Below are 19,756 nucleotides of genomic sequence, written 5' to 3'. Positions count from 1 at the left end.
CAAGTGTCTGCATAAGGACTTCTCTCACTTGATGACAGCGGGATGATGTACGGATGGCACACGAGGAACAAGCTGTCTGTATGTTTGTTGACCAGAAGCAGTGTTTCTTGCTGGCATGCTTGTATCTCACAGGAGCGGAGAGCACAGCCAGATGGGGAGAGACATGCCCTTGAAAGACCTGCAGGAGTGTGTAAAGGTGGTCAGATGCCCCTGCAGTCTCCCTGGGGCAGTCCTGGGAGAGGGGGTTTCAGCAGAAGCAGTGGCTTTCATGGGTTGAAACCCATTCACAGGGCTTCTATGTGGCTGGAGGTTAGTGTCCACCTTGTGTTGTCCAACAAGGTTTCCTTACCCTTTGACCAGCTGGCACCTTCGTTCTTTGAAGGACAACACTGTTTTCCAGTGCCTTTTCAATTACCCTTGCTCAGAACAATGAGCCCAGTCCTACTGGAGCAATCTGTGGATTCCTGGCTGCCACTGCCTGGGTCATAAACCCAATTTGGCATCTGTTGACTTGGGAAGTGTTAGGGTCCTGTGTATAATTAATAGCACTTTCCTCCCAGGGCACAAACTGAAGCTGATGTGCTGTAATTAGGAACACACAGGCTCAGAGGTTGATTTAGGCATAAAGTTAATGAACTGTAAGTCCCTGTAGCAGTGGAGGAATTTGGGTGAGTCCAAAATCAGCTGTGGAAGGAAAGCTGGAAAGCACTGAAGGGGACAGGCCAGGGGCACTGTGCAAATCAGACCCCAAAACAGACTAAAGGTAACATGCAATCCCTTGCTTTGCAAATTAGGACCTGCTCCTGTCCAGAGCACTCTGGGCCATGCTGGCAGCCGTGTGCTCTCTGCAGGCCATGCTGCTCATTTCTGAACTTCCTGAAATGAGCCTTGCTGGAGAAGAGCTCTGCAGAGACCAGTGTGGAGAATAGAGGCGACCTTGTTTTAGGGGCCCACAGCAGTTGTAACACCAAGACTGTGAAGGTCACCTGCCTGTAGAGATGAGATGGGACTGTCCCAGTTGTGCTGCCCCATCTGGGTGTCACCACCATGGGGCTAAAGTCCTGTGTCCACTAACTGCCTTTCTGTGTCTCCTCAGCTGTCTGCGACCCGCCATGCCAGAACAAGGGCTCCTGCAGCCGCCCCCAGGTCTGTACCTGTCGCTCAGGCTTCCAGGGTTCCCGGTGTGAAGAAGTTGTTCCTGAGCAGGAGTACCACCCGCCTGGTGCCGCTGCTGCCTTCCAGCCCCTCACAAGCTCCCTCCGGAGGAGGACCGGCACAATAGGGCGGGATGCCTCCCCGCAAGGGGCTCAGGCGCCCATCCCACGGCACGTCCCAGCTGTGTAAGTCAAACCTGAGTCCTGGCATGATGCTCCGCCGATCCCTCAGGCAAATAACACCTTGGTCAGCCGGGCCACAGTCTCTGCTTCATGAGGCCAGGCAACTTGGCTCTTGATGAAAATTCCTCCATAGGCTGTGGTAGCTGACATAAGGGGGTCAGGTCCTGCTGTCCCTCCAAGGGACTCAGTTTGTTTCCAGCACTCTGTCACAGTTCCCTGGCTACACGGGAATGAGACAGGCTAATGATGATCCCATGAGGAAGGAGAACTGTGAAGGTCATCAGTTTGCCTTGTCCTGTTGGTGAAAGCCTTCATGGTAGCAGCAGGGTGGACAGAGGAGCAGTGGGTAAACTCTTTCCCAAGAGGATATGTTCTGAGTGATATATCCAGGTAGTACCCACTGAAGAGTACTTGTGAGGTGTGCTTGTAAGTGCTGGTATTAGCAAAACAATGACACTCATAGACATCTCCTGGCAGACTCTAGCAATTATTGAGCCATTTGCTCTATATTTCTGAGAAATTTTATTTTGGTTTAAGTAATTTTGGTACTCAGGTGGATGCCTGCATATTGGGTACAGAAGCAAAGATGGAGCTGCTGGAGCTCAGAGGTCCATGCAGGGGGGACTGTGAGGAGTGTGTTAAGCTCAAGATGACAACTGTGGCATCATCTGATCTTCTTGGAAGAACTTAGTGCTTCAGCACACCTGCCTCAGATCAGTGCTGAGATGCTCCTGTACCTGAGCTACCACTCCTTCACAAAACTTCATGTTTTGTGACGTCCTGATGGAGCTGTAGCTGTTTTTACTGAATGAGGCAGTAAAAATGGGAGAGGTGTCTTTCCCCAATAAGCACTGATACAGTGTCAGCAGCTTTTTGGAGATGGAGCATTGAGAGTAGTGCCTGCTACAATAACCCACACATATTACTTGTTAGGGGTTTTTTAGACCATCTCCACTTCTCTGTAAGAGTCCATGAACACGGGAGCAAAGTGTTAGACTGCATCACCCCTAAAGGCCCCTGTGTTTCTTGGAGCTTTTCGCTCAATTGCTGGGCCAGAAAGACTTGTTTTGTTGGTAGCCACTAAAGCAGAGAATTTTCTCCTGGCTTTCAGCATGAGCCCCTTCAGTTCAGGAAGACATTACAGCAAATTACAGGTGCTTAACCAGGATGCAACTTCAGTTTTTCCCTTACCTTCTGTGAACTTCTGGCTTTCTCTGTCAACATCACTTTGAGCTGCCTGAGGAGAGGGCAATTTGGCCTTTGCTTTTCTATTTTCCTGCAGGTTGTTTCCAACGTGCCCATTGCCCCTACAGTAGCGACTGCCTTTCTGTCTGTTTTGAAGCAGAGGCAGTGCATGGGCTGGAGACAATTCTAGACCCTTGGCTGTTAACAATTTTGGAGAAGCTCAAATGACTGGCGCAGATTTTTACTGGCACTGAGTAGTTCACTGAAGCTGACATATCTCGATGCCCAAATGGAAGACTATCTGATAGAAACCAAATTCAGGAAAGGCAGAGGTGATGCTGTCAGGGAGAGGTGGCCAAGCCCCTGTCATTGCTGCTGTAAGAGGGGCTTGCTGCCCAAGAGAGCATACAGCCCTCTCATGTGCCTGTAATTCTGGGCATTGCTGATGAGTTTCCCTGTTGATGACCTCGTCCTACCCCTCTGTGCTACCACTCTGTGCAGAGGGACTGGAGGGGAGGGAGAGCAGTGTCCTTGGAGATACAGCACCTGTTGAAGGCTTTCCCTGTAAGGAACATGACCTCAGGCTCCGCACAGGGGACGGAAGGCTGTGCAGGCACTGGCAGAGCATTCTTGCCCAGTCAGTCAGACATAGCAACTAGTGATCCCTGAGCTGGGATTGCTGAATGCCCAGCTGCCCAATGTACCTTAAATCCTCTGGCACTATCCCAAGGAAATAGGACTCCATTAAGGACCGTGCTGTGCTGTTCCTCCTTCTCTGCCCGTGAAGGCCATAGGATGTCACCTTTATCCCATGCTTCAGCAAGAGAATTTGACTACTGTCCTTTGCAATGGCCACAGGTAGGACACTGGGACATGTCCACCACTGACTGCCTTCTGGAGACGTCCTGAAGGATTTGCTGATGTCGCTGTGTGCCTCTCCAAGAGGGAGTTGTCCCCACCCCTCTGAGTGCTGTGCTGCCCAGGCAATGTTTACCAGCCCTGCTTTGCAGGCAGGTGGAGGCTGCCTGCACCCTGGCACTGGTCTGCATTGAAATGCCTCTCTTCAGCCCCTGGGTGTTCTTCTATACATTTCAGTCACTTGGATTTTTTCTGTGGTCTGTGAAACTTATAACATGATGTGGTTCTGCATAACTTAAAAGTCTTGTTGCTGTTAGTAGAGTTATTTCCCAAAAGTTTTTGAGTGTCCCTTTCAGCATGCCAGCTTCTGGGCTAGCTGCAGAGCCTGTAAGAGTGACCATCTGCAGCCAAAGGCATGGCCTTGGCCATGCCCTCCCATTGCTTCACTTGTTGGTCCTGGTCTCTGAGTGAGTTGGCTCAGTTCAGTAAACCAGCAAAAAAATGGACACAGCAAAATCAAAGATAATTTTCTGCCACTTCAGTGGACTAAATTGGCTTATTGGAAGATCATGAGACCAGAAGAATTGGACGGAATTGCAAGTCTATCAGTGAAGGGGAGGAAAGGAGGGGTGGGGAAGTCACGCTTCTAGGTTGGTTGTCTCAGGAAACCACAGTCTTGGACTTGTCTGAACTTGCAGTGACAACATCATCTCTTTCCACTGGAGTACTTTCTGTGCTTTTGCTGAAGATTTCTTCATACAGCTGGGCTGTAGCAGCAAAAGCAAGAAGTTTGTCTTGAAAGAGCTAGGTAATGGTTGTTCATGTTTGCAGGTATGAGGATTGGTTTTTAGGCACTGCAAACTCAGAGCTGAATTACCTGGAGTTCAGTTCACTGTCAAGTGTGGGAGGAGCAGCTTGGCTTGTCAGCTCCATGGTCTGCTCCAGGATGAGGGTGGGTTGTGCTGATGGACACTGACTTTTTCTAGTCAGCCTGGCATGATTTCACAGGAGCTGGCTTACTTGTCTGATTTGTCAGTAAGGAAGAGGTAGAAGTAGTTCTTGACTGGTTCAGTGGATGGAGGACACTGGTGATTCTAGGTCAGTGTTGTGTGAAGACTCTGAGTTCCAGGACAAATACCCAGTCCCCAGCCTCCCTGAACATTTGCATTGCTTACAAGTAGGAGTTGCACAAGAGTAGGAGCTTATAGACATCTAAGCCTTGTCTTGCTGTTCCAAGACAGGAAATCAATCCTCACGTGAGTGAATTTGCATTCTCTTTTTGTTTCTTTGCATCTATATTGGCTTTACTTGTGTTTGTTTGTACAGAGCTAACTATCAGAGGCTCTGAAGCCATGCACTAGAACAGTACTATATTAGATCCCTTATAAACATGTAACAAAACCCATGAATCCTCCACAGAGACCTGGTCTGTAAGAAGCAATTGGGTTGCTTTTGCTTTCAGTGTGTTTCGAAGTGAGAAGAGAATTAAGAGAGCAGCCAGCTAAATTAGTTAGGAACTGCCAGGACCAAAATATTCCCCTCTTACCTGAGTGATGGGACTGATTTAAAATGATTTCTTGTCCTCCTCTAGTTGGACTTGCTGCTTATCATGACTGCACCTTCATTGTGGGGACTAACCTGGTCTGGAGGTAGGAAATTTTTGGGAGTCTGTAGGAGCCCATAAAGTGTTGGTGAAGAGCATGACCAGACAGCTGCCTGTTTTCATGGTACTGCTTCTGGTATGTACATGCCTCTGGTTCTGCTTCAGGCCCTCCAGAGCCACAGTAGCCTTCAGTGGCTTCCCTGCAAGGAGAGCCCAGGAAGCCCAGCTGGGACAGCAGGAGATGTTACTGTCAGTGCTCTACCCTCAGGTACCTTCCTACCCTTGGTGAGAAATGGCAGCTCCTTGAGCAGTGAGGCTGTACCAGTCATATGCAACTGGTTGTACTGCTTGGTTGGCATTTTCACCTGTCAGATGGGAAGGCTAGGGAATGGACCTGTGGGCATTCCCACTGTAGCTGTCATTGATCCTTTTCTGGGTGTGCTGGCAGTCTTGGAAAGATGTGGATGTGAAGGTCAGCTTGAATCTTGTGCTGAGCACAGGCATCGGTGCTGTGGAGTTACATGTAGCCCTCAGTGTTTCTGTTTGGAGAGGTACCAGGTAAGAACCACTCCATCCTGGGCTTGCCTCTATGGTGTGCATTCTCTCCTCTTCCTGGGACTAAAGAAGAAGATGTATTCAGTCTTACTTGAGCTCAACTCTTGCCCAGGGAAGGACAAGGCTAGGAGAAGGGCAGCTCTGGGTTTGCTTTGCTGGCACCAGAGCTGGTAATGCTCCAACTATCATCCCTGGAAATACAGGCTAAGCAATGAGTACCACTTCCCAAGTCCTTTCAGCAGTCTGTGGCTCAGTGCAGATTTGGAGTCAGGTGTCCAAGAGAGCCTGTGGAGACTTGTTAGCTGCTGCAGAAGCTGAGAGGCCCCCATTCTGTGCTGGGTGGAACAGAAAGTGCTCTGGAGAGCAAAATCCCGGGGGTGTTAGAGGCCCTCCCAGCATGGACTAGCTGCAAATCCTCCCTCTTCTTGATCTCAGCCTGAATCTCTGCCTGGAGAAGCAAAGCCTTGATGGATGATTGTGCGGGTGGAGTTGCACCTCAGCCCAGAAGCCGAGCTAAATGGAAACAGCTTTGTTTTCCTAAGGCTGGAGTATCAGCAGAATTCATGTTTATTTAGCAGGGAGTGGGAAGGGTTTGTTCCCTTGCCCCTTACCCTCAGGATGGCTGACCAGATGCCTTTGACTCTGGGCAGTGTGTGTGGAAGGTCCTGTTTCTGCCACCTGAGAAGGTCCCTTCTGCCAGGAGTGTTGTGCAAAAATCCGTAGGCAGCATCTGTTCAAGGGAGCTGTGCTGCCTGCATGGGAGGTATGTGCTGGCTGATGGCTGCTTGCAAAGCTAGGCATCCTTCCTCTGGGAAGAGAAGCAGGGATGTCTGGGACCTGCAAAGCATTCCCCCAGTAATGCAGGCAAGGGAAAAGGGCATAGCTGTGGTGTAAGGTGCTGAGACACTGTGCAGACAGCTTCATGCAGCTGAGCTCTTGAGGGCAGGGAGCTTCCTCTGAGAGGGTTCTGTTTAGGCAAGGCAGTTGCTGGGAGTTGCCTGGTGTTTTCAGGATGGAAAAGGAAGAAGGCTGAGTTGCAACATGCCTGGCCCACTGATTTCTGATCTCAGACTCCTCTGCAGCACCCTGGAGGAGACATCTCCTCCCTTCCTGATGAGAGGAAGTGCTGTATGCAGCCCTTGAGGAGCTGTGGCAAGTGCTCCTGGCCTGGGAACACTGGGAACCTCATGCCAGCAGGCAGGCTCTGCCAAAATCTCTGTTCTCTCTCCTGGAAGCAAAGGATTAGAACAGCAGGGAGCAAGCAGATGGGAGGATCTTGGGTGTGTGGCAGAGGTTGCTGGATGGAGAAAGTGTATTTCCCCCCATTTGAAAATTGTTCTCTTTCATCTGAAAATCCTGTCCTGGTGGTAGTCAAATGTCAAGCGTGATCCTTTGCAAAGGGGAGTGGAGCCCATGGATGCATACAAAGCTGTCTGCCCTGGGGTCACCACTTAAAACACGACATTGAGAACTGTGGCTTGGCAAAATCAGCTTGATGAGCTTGTTGTCATTGAGGACTAGCAGATAGAACAAAAAGTTCACTGCAAGGTCACTTGCTTTTTAAAGATGCTGCTCCAAACAGAGGCAGATTTGTCTTAATTGTTAAAGCAGGATCTGGAGCCTCCTGTCTTGCCAGCTTTGAACTTTCCACATTTATGAGAAAAAGGGAAACTTGCTTAACTGCCTTACTTGAGTGTCCAGGACTGTTTGTCCACCATATGTCTAGCACTAGGAGGAGGTCTGTACCAGCTACACACTTCTTGAATGCATCTTTGCCCTTCTGCTCGCTTATGACTGTCACTCAGTCCACATTTATGAGTGTTACAATTTATTAATATCCAAATATCAGAGAAAAAAAAAGCCAGCCCTTGATGAGAAGCATCCCCCTGTTTAAGTGCATTCCTGTGGCATAGGCTGTGGCAGCTTTCCCACTTCATTTGGTATGGGACCAGCCCAGGAGATCCATAGTACACAATGTTGAATTCCTAGGGTAGAACACCAGTGCCAGCCTTGTGTCACTATAGTGTCTGTGCTTGTAACTTGGATGGCATAATTTCTCAGTGCAGATAAGCCCTAACTGCAGCTTTCTAAGGTGCTTCCCTTTGGCAGTATGATTTTTACAAGGTGGCCAAACATTTACATTCCTTGATCCAAAGCCAACTTTGAGTAGATATCTGAGACATTGTTAAAAAATTGAAACTAAAAAGCCAGTGCCACTCCAGGTGAGAATATGTGAAAAGGAAAATATGTCACTCAGGACAATGAGATCTCCATAAGCTCCAGATCTAGGCCCCTTTCCTGCTTTGACATAGTCAAAAGTCCTTGGCAAGCTGGATGAGAAACCTAAAGTAAAAACTCAAGCTACTCAAGAGGAGTGTAAATGCCATTTTTCCTATATAAAAAAACCTCCTATTTTTAAATTACATGATATACCTTCTCTAGTCTGGCACCAGATTCAGTTGCTTTATTTTCTAGTGTTTTAAAGCTGTCAGCACCCTTCTGGTTTATATGTTTTATGTATTTACTTTCTGGGGGGGTGCATGCCCTTCAGAGCAGCAGGAGAATAGCTGCCTTTCAGGCCCCTTTTCAAAACTCCAAATATGGTCTTTACATTAGACCTGGTTTTTCTGCACCTCCTTGGGAGCCATTCCTATAGCTTAATGCAGCCTTTAGGCAGTTCAAATGCACTCTTCCTTCAAACTGAAAGAAGAGTGCTGCTACTGTCAGCTCAGTCTGAGACTCCATGCAAGAGAGCAGGGTGCAGGGCAAATACATTGTACATGTGGTAGGTAAGGTAGTACAGAAAATCCAGTTTATAGCCTATTTTATATACTATACATACATCATCTGGGACATTTATGACAATACAATTTATATAGCAGTTGTATAAAAAAGAAAGTTGTTAGAGGAGCACTAAGGCCACATGATCAAATGCTGGGAAGAGTTTTCCTAATGCCTGAATTTGGATTGCCATCTATCTTGCTTTCAGCTCCCTTGTGCCTGTGGATTGCTGCAGTTTCTCATACCTGACTGTGTGTTGCCTTTTTTGGTTTAAACTGGTACTTCACTAAAATCCAAGCTGCTCTCTTTATTTGCAAATGTTTCACATAAATCACCAGTGCTAGCAGGAAACAAGGGATTAATTGAAGTTGATTTGATACAAGAAGTGAAATGAGGGTCTAAAATTCTCCGTATAAAATCTACTTGTTCTCTTTCGTTTCTTCAGAAGCATCCTGAGAAATGCTGCCCTGAGTTCTTGGTGCTTGGTGGGATTGGTACCTTGCTCTCCATACCACCTCATTTTCTTTCCATCTGAGTGGAAGAGTGAAGAGTGTGAAGGCTCTCATTTAGGCAGAAACTAAACATCTGGGAAGGAATTAAGAAGACATTCAGGATGGAATTTTATCAGTTACTGCTGAAGGAAAAATATCCTCTATGGAAGGAAGAAATCTGGAAGGAGAGGCTAAGATTTTTCAGGGTAGAAGTGAAAAGCAAATTAGTCAATGGAGGGCAACGCATGTGGTGCATACCACGGACTGACGGTGCTTAGGACCCAAGTCAGATGAGTTTTTTGAGTTTTCTTCCCTGTACACCCTGGGCTCCTGCTCTGAGTCAAGGTATTCTTTATTGCCAGAAAAGATCTTGACAAATTGGAAAGAATTCTGAGGGAGGGAGGGAGGGAAGGAGCTGAGTAGAATGGTTAACAGACCCACATCTGCAAAACTGAGCCAAGGGTTGGCCTTGGAGGATGAGGAACATACTTGGAGGCTGAGGCTATCAGGATGGGGCAGAGTGTATTAGGTTGCCTGTAGCCTTGGCAGGGTGGCCATGGTAATATTTCAATGGTATGGCTTTCTAAAAAGCAATGTGCCAAACTATTCCAGGGATGTAATGACAGGTTGATAATGACACTGGAGCTTTGCCTTCTCCTTGACTTTGGAGCTCTGCTGTTGCAGAACTGGAGTCCAGGAGCTGCCAAAGCAGGTGCAGGGCTCCACATCCCTTCTCAGTGAGGAGTCTGGGAAACCTGTTCCTCCCTTACAGCCCTTGGTGTGGGCACTGAGTGCTATGTGAGAGAGGTCTAGAGCAGACTGATGGTCATGGTACTCCTGGAGTCACTGTCTTTGCCATCAGGCATCGTGCTTACATGGCCAGGAGGGTTCCTGGTTCCCAGACATCCACTAGCCATTTGGCTAGTGAGCACGTGAAGGGATGGGGCCAGTGCAGAGCAGTACAGACTAAAAATCACCGGGATGCTCATTCCCTGATCCTCAGCAAGAGTGGATAGCAAAGGTTACATCCCAGCTCAGCTCTCATGGATTGAGAGTGGATAGCAAAGGTTACATCCCAGCTCAGCTCTCATGGATTGAGTGCTGCAGGTGCAGGAATCCTGTGTGTGGCTGGGGATAGAGCAATGTGAGAAGACCTAACAACACTGAGGTAATAGATCCAAAGGCCAGGACATCCTGCTGGGTGTTTAACCATGATTTTAGCTTAAAATATGTCTTAGATCTACAGTGTTCTCAGGAGGAGTGGGAGACCACCTGCTGTAGATGAAAAGCCTTCACTTCTTCAGATGAGAGCACTACACAGATCTCTTCACGTTGTTGCTCTCACGCTGTGTGTGTGTGTGTGTGTGTGTTTTCAGCCCCAAACTCCTCACCCCACTCACATGCCTGGGATGAGAGAGGCTTTTCCAGCCCTCTCTGTGTCCTGTGTAGAGCAGTGGGCAGGCAGCTGGCTCTCCCCACTCCCAGGGGTGCATGTGGGTGCGAGGATGAATAGCCTAAAGTGTTTTTTCAGGGCTTTGAAGCTGGCAGCCTAGTGAAGGGGGTGGGTGTTGCTAGTCAACAAGATGGAAATGAAACTCAAATGTGCTTGTTTTCTCACTGTGCTAAGGGGGAGATGAGTGACCTCCCCGCAGCCAATGCTGAGCTTTTCTCTAACTAATGCCTCTGCAGCAGGTTTCATTAGATGGCAGCCAGGCCCTCAGCTTGCAGCTGTTGTGTCTTGTGGAAACAGAGGGCCCTTTGAGATGGAGATCTGTGTGCTTGTGTACAAGCACAGGTTGATATGTTGTCCTCTCTTCTTGTATGCCACTGCCCTAAGCACAGATCCTTCCCTGCCAGGTAGGAGCCTGTACTGGGGAGCGTGGGGAGTAGGAGAGGGGCAGAGGAGGCGTTGCTGTGGTTGGTGGGGGGCTGAACCCTCGGTGGGGTCATCACAGTGCTTGACTGACAGCCCATTGTGTGACTGACAGCCCATTGTGTGACTGACAGCCCAGCTCTGACTGTGCCAGCAGCTTATGCTGGGGTTTGTGGTGGTGCACAGGCTGCGGCCATGGTGTGATGGCTGCAGTGAGATGGTGGCACTGAGGGAGACCTGCCTGTGATGGCAGCTGTTAGGTTAGGATGCTTCTGGATGTGTCTCTAATCACTAAGGTGTGAGACTGCCTGTGTGACTGTGTTTGGCAGCAGTGCTGTGCCTCTTGATTGTGCTGCTCAGCACCAGCCCCTCCATGCAGCAGGGGAGCCAACTGAGGCAGCTTTGTCACTGTTTCAGCCCAAAAGAGTGTGCAGCTGAGCACCCAGGCCAGCTTGGGCAGTTCTGCCAGAGAGGTGGTAGCTTGCCTGGTCTCCCTCACCATCTAAATCCCTGTTTTAGTCTATAGGGTGTTCAAGATATGGCCCAAATGTGGCATTTGTAATCAAGTAACCTGGCATGGTTCCTCTGTTGGCTCCACTTGGAGCTCAGAGCAGTTGCAGGCTGCATTTTTATTTTTGGCTTTGGCCTGTGCTTCAGCTCTGGAGACAAGCAGATTGCAGACAGCTCTTTATCACATTTGGCATTTGGAAATCATTATTCTGGCCATTTAATGGGTCAGCACTAAGGCCTGATGGATGCACAGTCTGCAGCTCCTGGTGACCACCTGATGCCATGTCCTTGAGCAGGGCATGTTTCTGCAGCCTTGCTGGGCCAGGCAGGTGCTGTTCCCATGCTTGGAGAGTTGGACTTCTTCCAGGGAGTCAGTTGCTCACTGCCTAATACATGAGAGCAAAGAAGAGCATTCAACAGAGTGTCAGGTGGCATGTGTGGCACATGTGGCAAGGGAAGGGCATTTAATGTCAGCAGAGAGCTGTGTGGAGGCATGTGAGCAGCCACTTTGTCTAAGGAGAAAATTGGATCCCAAGAGACTGGTTAAAAAGGACTTGTTAGTTGTCTGTGAGCTTAGAGGGGTTCCGTTATGTATGTGGTGTCTGGCAACTCCTGAACAGATAAAATCAGAGTTCACAGCCCTCTCCCTCTCTGTTCTCACACGGTACATGGCAGGCTGGGAGCCCGCTAGGATGGCTCTGCAGCACTGGCACTGCTTTGGGGGCCAGAAGAAGGAAGATGCTAAGGTGGTAGTGGTGGAGTCTGAGCTTGGTGGCATGAAGCAGACAGCTGGTGACTCTGCTGCCCCATGGACCTGCACATCTGTTGCTACAGTTTGTAGTGAGAGATTCAGAGAAATCTTGGCCAGCCACTGGCACATATGTCAAGTGGAGCAGGCAGCTGGAGTTACCACTGCAACATGGCACAGGTGAGAGCCCAAAATAAGAGCCATGTGGGCTCTATGAGAGCTTCTTAGTCACTGTGGTAAGGGATAGGGCTGGCACTTGGGTTCTGGACTGACATGACTCTTGGCATGTGCCAGTGACAGAGTATAATGTGCATCAGGGAGCCTGACATATGTTCCTGGCCCTGCAGCCCCACTTCGTGAGTGCTGTTTGTGCCTTCCTACACAAAGGCAAAGGGTGTCATCAGTGACACTCTGCCAACAGCAGCTCTAGTGGTCTTGGAGGGGAAAAAAAATTTGGATGACTTGCACCTTGATGTCCCTGTGATTGTCTGGGTGCCTGTGTCTCGTGTCCCATCTGGCATGACATCTGGCTGTAGGTGACTGTGGATCTGGCCCAAAGGCACCGAGCAGTCATTCTTGTGGCCTTCATGGTCCATAGAGGCTGCTTGGCTCTCCCAATAAGGTCTTATGCCTGTGGAGGCTGGCAGCTGCTTCTCCTGTGCAGGAGAACTTCCCTTGCCTTCCATCAAATGCTAGGGAGCATGGGCTTCAGACTTCAGGGTCTCGCTCCTTTGAATGGGAGGTACCAGGGCTGAAGACACCAGCAGGAGGGGCAGCAGGCAGGTTTCAGTGGTATTTCTGCTGCCCCTGGAGATAATAAACTAAGCCAGGATTTATGAACCTAATGTGGGTGGGCTTGAAGTCAGGTACCTTGTATGGTGTCGTGTTCCCCCTCCTCCCAGAGTCTTAACAGAGCTGTCTTCCTCATCATGTTTGTGAGCTAATTGATAATAAACTTGAGTGCTCTCTAAGCAATGCCTCTGCTGTGCTCCAGTGCCGGCTGAGCCCTGAATCCTTTCTGCCTGCTGAGGAACCTATTTGGAATCCAAGAATGGGAAGTTTCTGGTTTGCAGTCAATTTACTGCTTTCCAAGGCTGGCTGCTTCTTTTTCCCCCATAGACACAGATGCTGGTGTTAAGGCTGCCCATTCTTCTGTTATGCTTTAGTGGAAAATCAGCGACTGCTGAGCATTACAAAGGGGGAAGTGAATCACTGATTTTGGTCCCTGTGGCCCCAAGCAGGGAGGGCATCTTGCCAGAGGGACAGGCAGATGGACAAGACAGACACCAAGTATATTGTTCAGCATTTAAAATCCAGGGGAGAACCTGCCTGTTGCCCTGGCAGGTTATCAGGGGCTGAGCATGACTCAGTCCCTGTGCTGGCTGAGCCTACTCCTCTTGGAGATGCACATGCAGGCTGCAGTCTGGAGTAGCTGGGGTGCACTTAGCAGGGCTGCAGTGGCTGCCCTCCATGGGACTCTGCTCCCACCCCACGGGCAGCACGTATCCTTTCTGGGTACCTGGAGGCAGCAACTGCATCCCAAGCAGCAAGCTGGTTATATTTGGAGAGATGGAGCTTGTTGGGCCCTGAGGTGGGGTTTTCTGGACCCTGGGAAGACAGTTTCTTCTCTGAGAGCTGCTTATCTTCAGATTTGTTTTGGCCAGTGCTATCGTTGCCCTTCTGAGAATTGCTCCTTAAGCCTCAATAGTCTGTGTCATCTCTCCCTGATCTTCAGCATGAACATCAGAAGATTTGTTTCCAGCTGGAAGAGTAAATTTCCAATCCTCATCTCCCCAGCCCTTTCCTTGTCTGGGGTTAGTGCCCCTCCCTGCTGACCACACTGCCCAGGACTCACTCTCTCCACAGTGCCTCCAGCCATCCACCCTGCTGTGGTCTGTCAGGCTTTGGCTGGGGAGAGGGTGAGGCAGGCTGGATGAAAAATCAGTAATACTCATGTGGTACTTGGCTCTGCACTTCTTTTGCACAAATAGAAAAAAACCCCCACCGTTTCCCAGCTCACTAGCACTCTGGCCAAAGTCAACAGCTGGATGAAGAGCAGCCGATAGAAGCTAAATCCAGGAAAGACTGAGGTGTTGCTGCTGGGGAGAGGGAAGTGCTTTGAAGAGTTTGCCACCTTTGCCCCTAGCTCCAAGGAGGATGCCTGGTGTTAAGTCACTAAGAGAACAGTTTGCCCACCTGCACTCCCTCTGGCTTTTGCTTTCCCAGAGAGCTATGACCATCAGAAGTGATCAGAGATTTGAAAATGCTTTCTATATCCAGTGGGTTAGGAAAATAGTATTGTTTTCTGGATACCTCATTCTCATTGGTTATTGTGACTCTGCGTATCTAATCTTGAAATTGCAGGCTTTAAAAAAACCCTGTGGTTGATTCAGAAAACAGAGGTCCTCCTATCCATCCGTGCAGTTTCTGGGAGCCTGCCAGCTCAGCCCTCAGTAGAGTGACAGGAAATCACTCACCTGCTCTGATCAGAGAACGAGCACCTTGTAGATTAATCTGGGACTGGCAGGAGAACCATGATATCCAGAGCATACAATATTTTTGTACCTTCTCTACCCTGCTATGACTGAAGTAAATGCAGAGCAAGTGGTACCAAAATTCATTGAAAGTAAAATGTTTACACACAAAAGTGCTGTGGTGATGTGTGGGATTGCTTGCTGAATGAAATACAAGTGTTATTTGGGTCCTGCAGGGATATGTAGCACTAGAATGTAGGGGACCAGACCTTCCTTAGTTCTCTTGACTTCTAGCATGTGTTCTCAGGCTTACAGAGAATCCAGGCCATTGACCTGCACCTGAGAACAGGGCAGCTAAAAGCGCTTGTTGGATAGTTTTGAACTGTTGCAGATCTGGGTCAGTCTGTCTGCACAGCTCCCTCCCATCCCAAATCTCTTAATTTTGATAAGCACCCAATATCTATAGGTATTTCCATGTGAGGGTGACTGAGGTCTCTTAGCTTTCAGCTGGTAGAGATCAGCAGGAGCGCTCACACCCATGCTCCTGGAAGGAGAAATCTGCTCCCTCTGCCTCCCCTCCTTGCTCCATGTTCTGTCCTGGACCCCTGCCACTGTGAGCTCCAGAGGTGTGTGTTACAGGACAGCTCAGAAGGAGAGGTGTCCTAGGAGTCTACATGCTGATTTTGCCCTACAGGCTGTGCCTGGCAGAGACAAAGTTGTCAGCAGCTCTGATGGATGAAAGCAGAGAGCTGTCTGTAAGAGAAGAGACCACTGCCTCTTTGCAGAGATGTGTGCTGGCCGTGTGCCTGGCTGAAGGAGTGGAAGTGAGTGATACCATGTTGAGGAAGGCTGTAAGACTGAATGAATATGAGGCCCTGGGACTTTTGGTGACTGGAATATAGTGCTTGAAGTGTCAAACTCCTCTGCCTCTTCATTGCCTCAAGCAGGTGGGGGCATGGAGCATGGCAACACAAGCTCCACACTCTGCTGATTTGGAGCTGCCCTATCTGTTTCCTATGCTCACTCTTCCCCCTAGGACAGCCACACCACTGAGAGAACCTGTGGCAGTGCAGATCCCTGGGAAGAGGCCAAGCTCTGGCCCTATGTTTATTAAGATCCATCAAATGGATAGGGATTGCTAATGGCTTCTGATCAGATCTGTACTGCTGTGGTGAGCTCAGGTGTATTTCCTGAGACACTTCAAGCAAGCCAGTCCCTGTCTGCCCAGCATGGACTGACTCTGAAGGTTTGGAGGGAAAAAACTCTGTTTTGTTTTCCCTGACCATGAGCCAGCTGCTCAGCATGACAAATTGAGATGGAAAGATGCCTTTTGCCATTGACTTCTGTAGCCCAGGCTTGAATGGTATTACTCAACTCAGTCCACAAATCCCAGTGCTCATCCGCCTAGAATAGAACCATATAAACAAATTAATTCAAAGCAAATCTGACCCCCCACACACCTCCTCCCTTCTTCAACTCACACTGGAATGCTTTGCCAATGGGATCTCAGTAGGATGACTTTTCCTCAAGTGTTGCAAACCATAGAGTAATGTTCCTACTCTGTTTTTCCTTTGTGAAGTTGGCACTGCCCCTTGTAGTAAGGTCATGTAATCCCTCTTTCTTTGGAACTGAAATACTAATGATTATTTTATTTAAAGCCCTTCACATGTTGTTGTTATGGGGTTTTGTGGGTTTTGTTACAAAATTTGGTAATCCTGGGAATGACAAGAGATGTTCCTAAAGACAAAGGGTGAAGTTCCTTCAGGCAGGCAGTGCATGGAGCCCAGCCAAGCTCTGCTACTTGCACACAGCAAGTAGCTCCCTTTTCTCAAGGGTAGACGTGATGTGAGGGTTTTCAAGCAGAAGAGCTGATATTTCCCTGTGTTTTGCTACCTGTCACCTTCACCCAATGACTGTTCAGATCTCAGGGCCAGCACTAGGACAGTCACTGGTGTCTGGGGGAATGTTCTTCTTTTCCTCAGGGTGCTTCCATCTCTGCAGTAGAAGACCTTGGAATCCCAGCCATGTTCACCCATAGGACTGTGCTTGGGATCTCTTACAAGGGATCAGAGAACAAATGTGCCTGAACTTCCAAGGCTTAGTAGCTCCTCCCCAGCCTCTCTAGAGTTCCATATGGCTTTTCTTTTGTCACTAACAAAACTAGCAGTAGCACACCAGGTGACAAAGCAGTACATAACAGGCATCAGAAATTCCTTTTCTGGCTGCAGGGCTGAATAAGAAGCTCAGAAATGTTTGGGCAGGTCATGCCTGGCTGCCCTGGCCATCTGGGGCAGGTGGTACTCTGCAGAATCTCAGGGGAGCTTCTGAAAGGCACTGAGGCAGAACTGAAATTAGGTTCACTTCTCTTCAATTATTCTGGCTAGCCTTGCTGATTATTGAAAAACAAGCATTATTTGCTGTCCTCATTTGAGTTTAGATCTTGATTTTAACAAGACAAGAAATATTTTTGTCAGCACACTCTCCTCTCCTGAAGAGGTTGTATCAGGAGTTTGGGAATCCACCGCTGAGGTTTTCGCAGAAGGAAGACAGCTCCATGTATACTGCTCCATGTAGGCATGCTTTATTGTAAGGAATCATTTGGCTTCAGTTTGCAGATGTTGTCAGCTCTTTACACCTGGTATTTTGTTCCTGTGGAGAAACCTGTGCCCTCTAATCAGAGCACCTCCTCTTTATCTCTAAATTGAAGAGATTGAATAATTTAGGTTTTTAAATAAAAAAATAACCGGTCCCCCGATTATTTCTGTCATATTTTTTCCTGTATTCTCTCCATATTTTTGACATCCCTTAGAAGATGTGACATATTTTACATCACAGCTAGGGTGATATTATAGCATGTATACACCCTCCTGTGATGAGGACGTGTAGGGAGGCAAAAATACCTCCCTGTTCTTGCAGTGTTTCAATGTCCTAATGTCAGGGCATTGAACTGACAGTTCATATTTAATTGCTTGTCATTAGCCCTGAAATCTTTTCTGAATTGCTGTTTTCCAGGATCATCTCCAACTATCTGCAGCTGCTGCCTGCATTCCTTCTTCCTAGCAGTGTAATCCTGCATTTGGCTCTATTAAAATCCCATGTTGCTTGGATGCATTTACCCTCCACAGAGATCCAAACTGCTCTGTGTGATTGCTCTGTTCTCATCACAATACACCACATTGCAAATTTTTGTGTCAGCAGCACACATTATCAATGTCGATTGTATGTTTATTTAGAAATAAAAATATTTATTTCCAGATGAAATTCTTGAGTCATGCCAGGCCTCATACTGATCACCCTGGAACCCATCTAATTCCCTCCCTAGTGACAACTACTTCTTGTGTTCTGTTTCACAGCCAGTTTGTTATTAATTTTGCATGTGCCTGATTGACATCGTACTGCCTGTTTATTTTTTTATTGAAATAACATAGGCTCTCAGATGGTTGGTGTGCATGTGTCTCATTCTATGAAATTATGAGAATGGACTCCTTTGACAAGAGTGGTTCTTCACAGACCTCCTTGACTCGACGACGTCACTTTGTATTCCTTCTGTTTAGTTCCCAGTTAATTGACCTGTATGTCATCTTTTCCATTGTTCAGGGCTGGTTTTGGGCTTGCTGGCTGACAGTTACCTTGTGTGTTGTTCTTGACCTGCTTGAATACCAGCACAGCATGAGCTCCCTTTCCATCTCCCCAGATCTTACTGTTATTCCAAGCTATCCAAGGAATGTCTGCAAGGCAGAGCTGCTGTAAGCCAATTCTCATTGAATCACCCAGTCCTGTTTGGTTTAGAAATTTGCCTTCCCTGTAGACACTGTAGCACATCTCCTGTGCTGACTGTGTCAGGGAAGATGGTAAAAACCACAGAATGGGATAGACTTCTCTGGGTACTTCAGTGGGAAGTGCCACTCTTTGCCTCAGCCACTTCATCAGAGATGGAGGTGTTGGACTGGGTAGGCAGAAGAGTTGTCAGTACTGAAATTTAGTTACAGAGGCATCCAAGGCTGTGCCTTTCAAAGAAAGCCAAGAAGCATGTGGGCAGCCAACTTGTACCAAGCCTTTTTCCTTGCAGGTAGTGCAGGTGAGAGTGAGATACTTTTGTTGGAAAGCAGAGTATCCTCTTTGAGGCTTAGTGCTGCAGTCAGTAAAAGGAAACAGGAGCAAGTGCAGTAGATCAAGATCTTTAACACAAAGAGCTCTGCCTTGTGGTCTACATGGCTTTACAAAAGAGTGTGTATGAGATGTGACCTTGAGAGCTGGATGGCTTCTCTGTGCTTAGTCCCCAAGAGTACCAAAAGCCATAAATGCAGTTAGTGCAGAAAGTTGTATCTGCTCTTACAGACTTGAGTTCTTGGTCATTCTCTCCTGTTTGTGACTCTTATGGGTCAAGTTTTGTGTATTTGCTTGGTCTGGCCTCTTCTCTGACTATCTTACTGTGGTTTTAGTGCTTGTTTGGGGCTGGGAAGGCAGGAGAAAACTTCCACCATAAGAACAAGTGTATTTGGAGCTGCTTATGTTTGCTATGGTCAAGGAACAGACCTTGAGTGCGATGGGCAGGCAGAGATTCTTCAAGGCAGCTGAAGCAGCCCTGTGGAAGGACAGCCTGATATGATGGTACAGAGAGGGTGTCTTGGTGAATACTGTGTCCTGCCAGGCTCAGGACATGGGGCATGGTTCCTAGAGGGAAACAGCGTGCCATGGTGATGACTGAAAGTAGGGGAGGAGTGGGATCCTGCACAGGTAGACGAATCTCTCTGTCCAGGTGGTAGCTCAGGCAGCCTGGCAGTGAAGGTTGCTGCAAGGTACATTGGTGGACAGGCACTGTGGGTTAGTGCAGTCACTTGTGAGGCATATTGGTCCATTCTTTCTCTTCCACAGGATTCAGAGCAGAATTGGCTCTCCTGTCTCCCCTCAGCACACAGGGCCATCAAGGACTGTCCGGCGCTACCCAGCCAGCAATGGCCAGCTCACCTCTAATGCACTCCCCAGTGGGAATGGACATGAGCAGAGCAGATCTGACCCACTCACTGTTTCCCAGGAGCACACCTTGTCTGCAAAAGGTAAGGTCGGTAGGGCTGTCACTCTTTGGGGGCTTCTTGTTGGGGTCATGCGAAAGGGCAACACTTTAACTAGGGATACCAAAGAAACCATGGATTCCCAGGACTGTGCTGCTCAGTGGAATGAAAAAAGATCAGCATGGGCATTGCTGGGCTTGGCAAAGAAAGGGGCCCTGCTGAAGGAGGACACATCAGGGAAGCAAAATGCCGAAGGATTGAGACAGGAGCCAGGGGATATGACAATTGCATCTCAGAGATGTTGAACATCACCCCAGCACACTGCCCCA

The 19,756-nt window shown here is 48.4% G+C and overlaps 1 protein-coding gene across 3 annotated transcripts in view; it reads left to right on the top strand.

Annotated features, from left to right (window-relative positions):
• LTBP2 (latent transforming growth factor beta binding protein 2) overlaps positions 1-19,756 on the top strand; it is a 71,165-nt gene that overhangs the window by 12,650 nt on the left and 38,759 nt on the right. For 2 of the 3 annotated variants that reach the window (XM_018907407.3, XM_030240323.2), the window contains exons 3-4: positions 1,097-1,340; positions 19,291-19,472. In XM_018907407.3, coding sequence (XP_018762952.3) covers positions 1,097-1,340; positions 19,291-19,472 — 426 coding nt within the window. The remainder of the gene's footprint in view (positions 1-1,096; positions 1,341-19,290; positions 19,473-19,756) is intronic. The other variant, XM_050975351.1, reaches the window with a different exon arrangement.

This window comes from Serinus canaria, chromosome 5 (genome assembly GCF_022539315.1).
Source record: "Serinus canaria isolate serCan28SL12 chromosome 5, serCan2020, whole genome shotgun sequence".
NCBI classification, from domain to species: domain Eukaryota; kingdom Metazoa; phylum Chordata; class Aves; order Passeriformes; family Fringillidae; genus Serinus; species Serinus canaria.
This window is presented reverse-complemented; position numbering and strand designations above follow the sequence as displayed.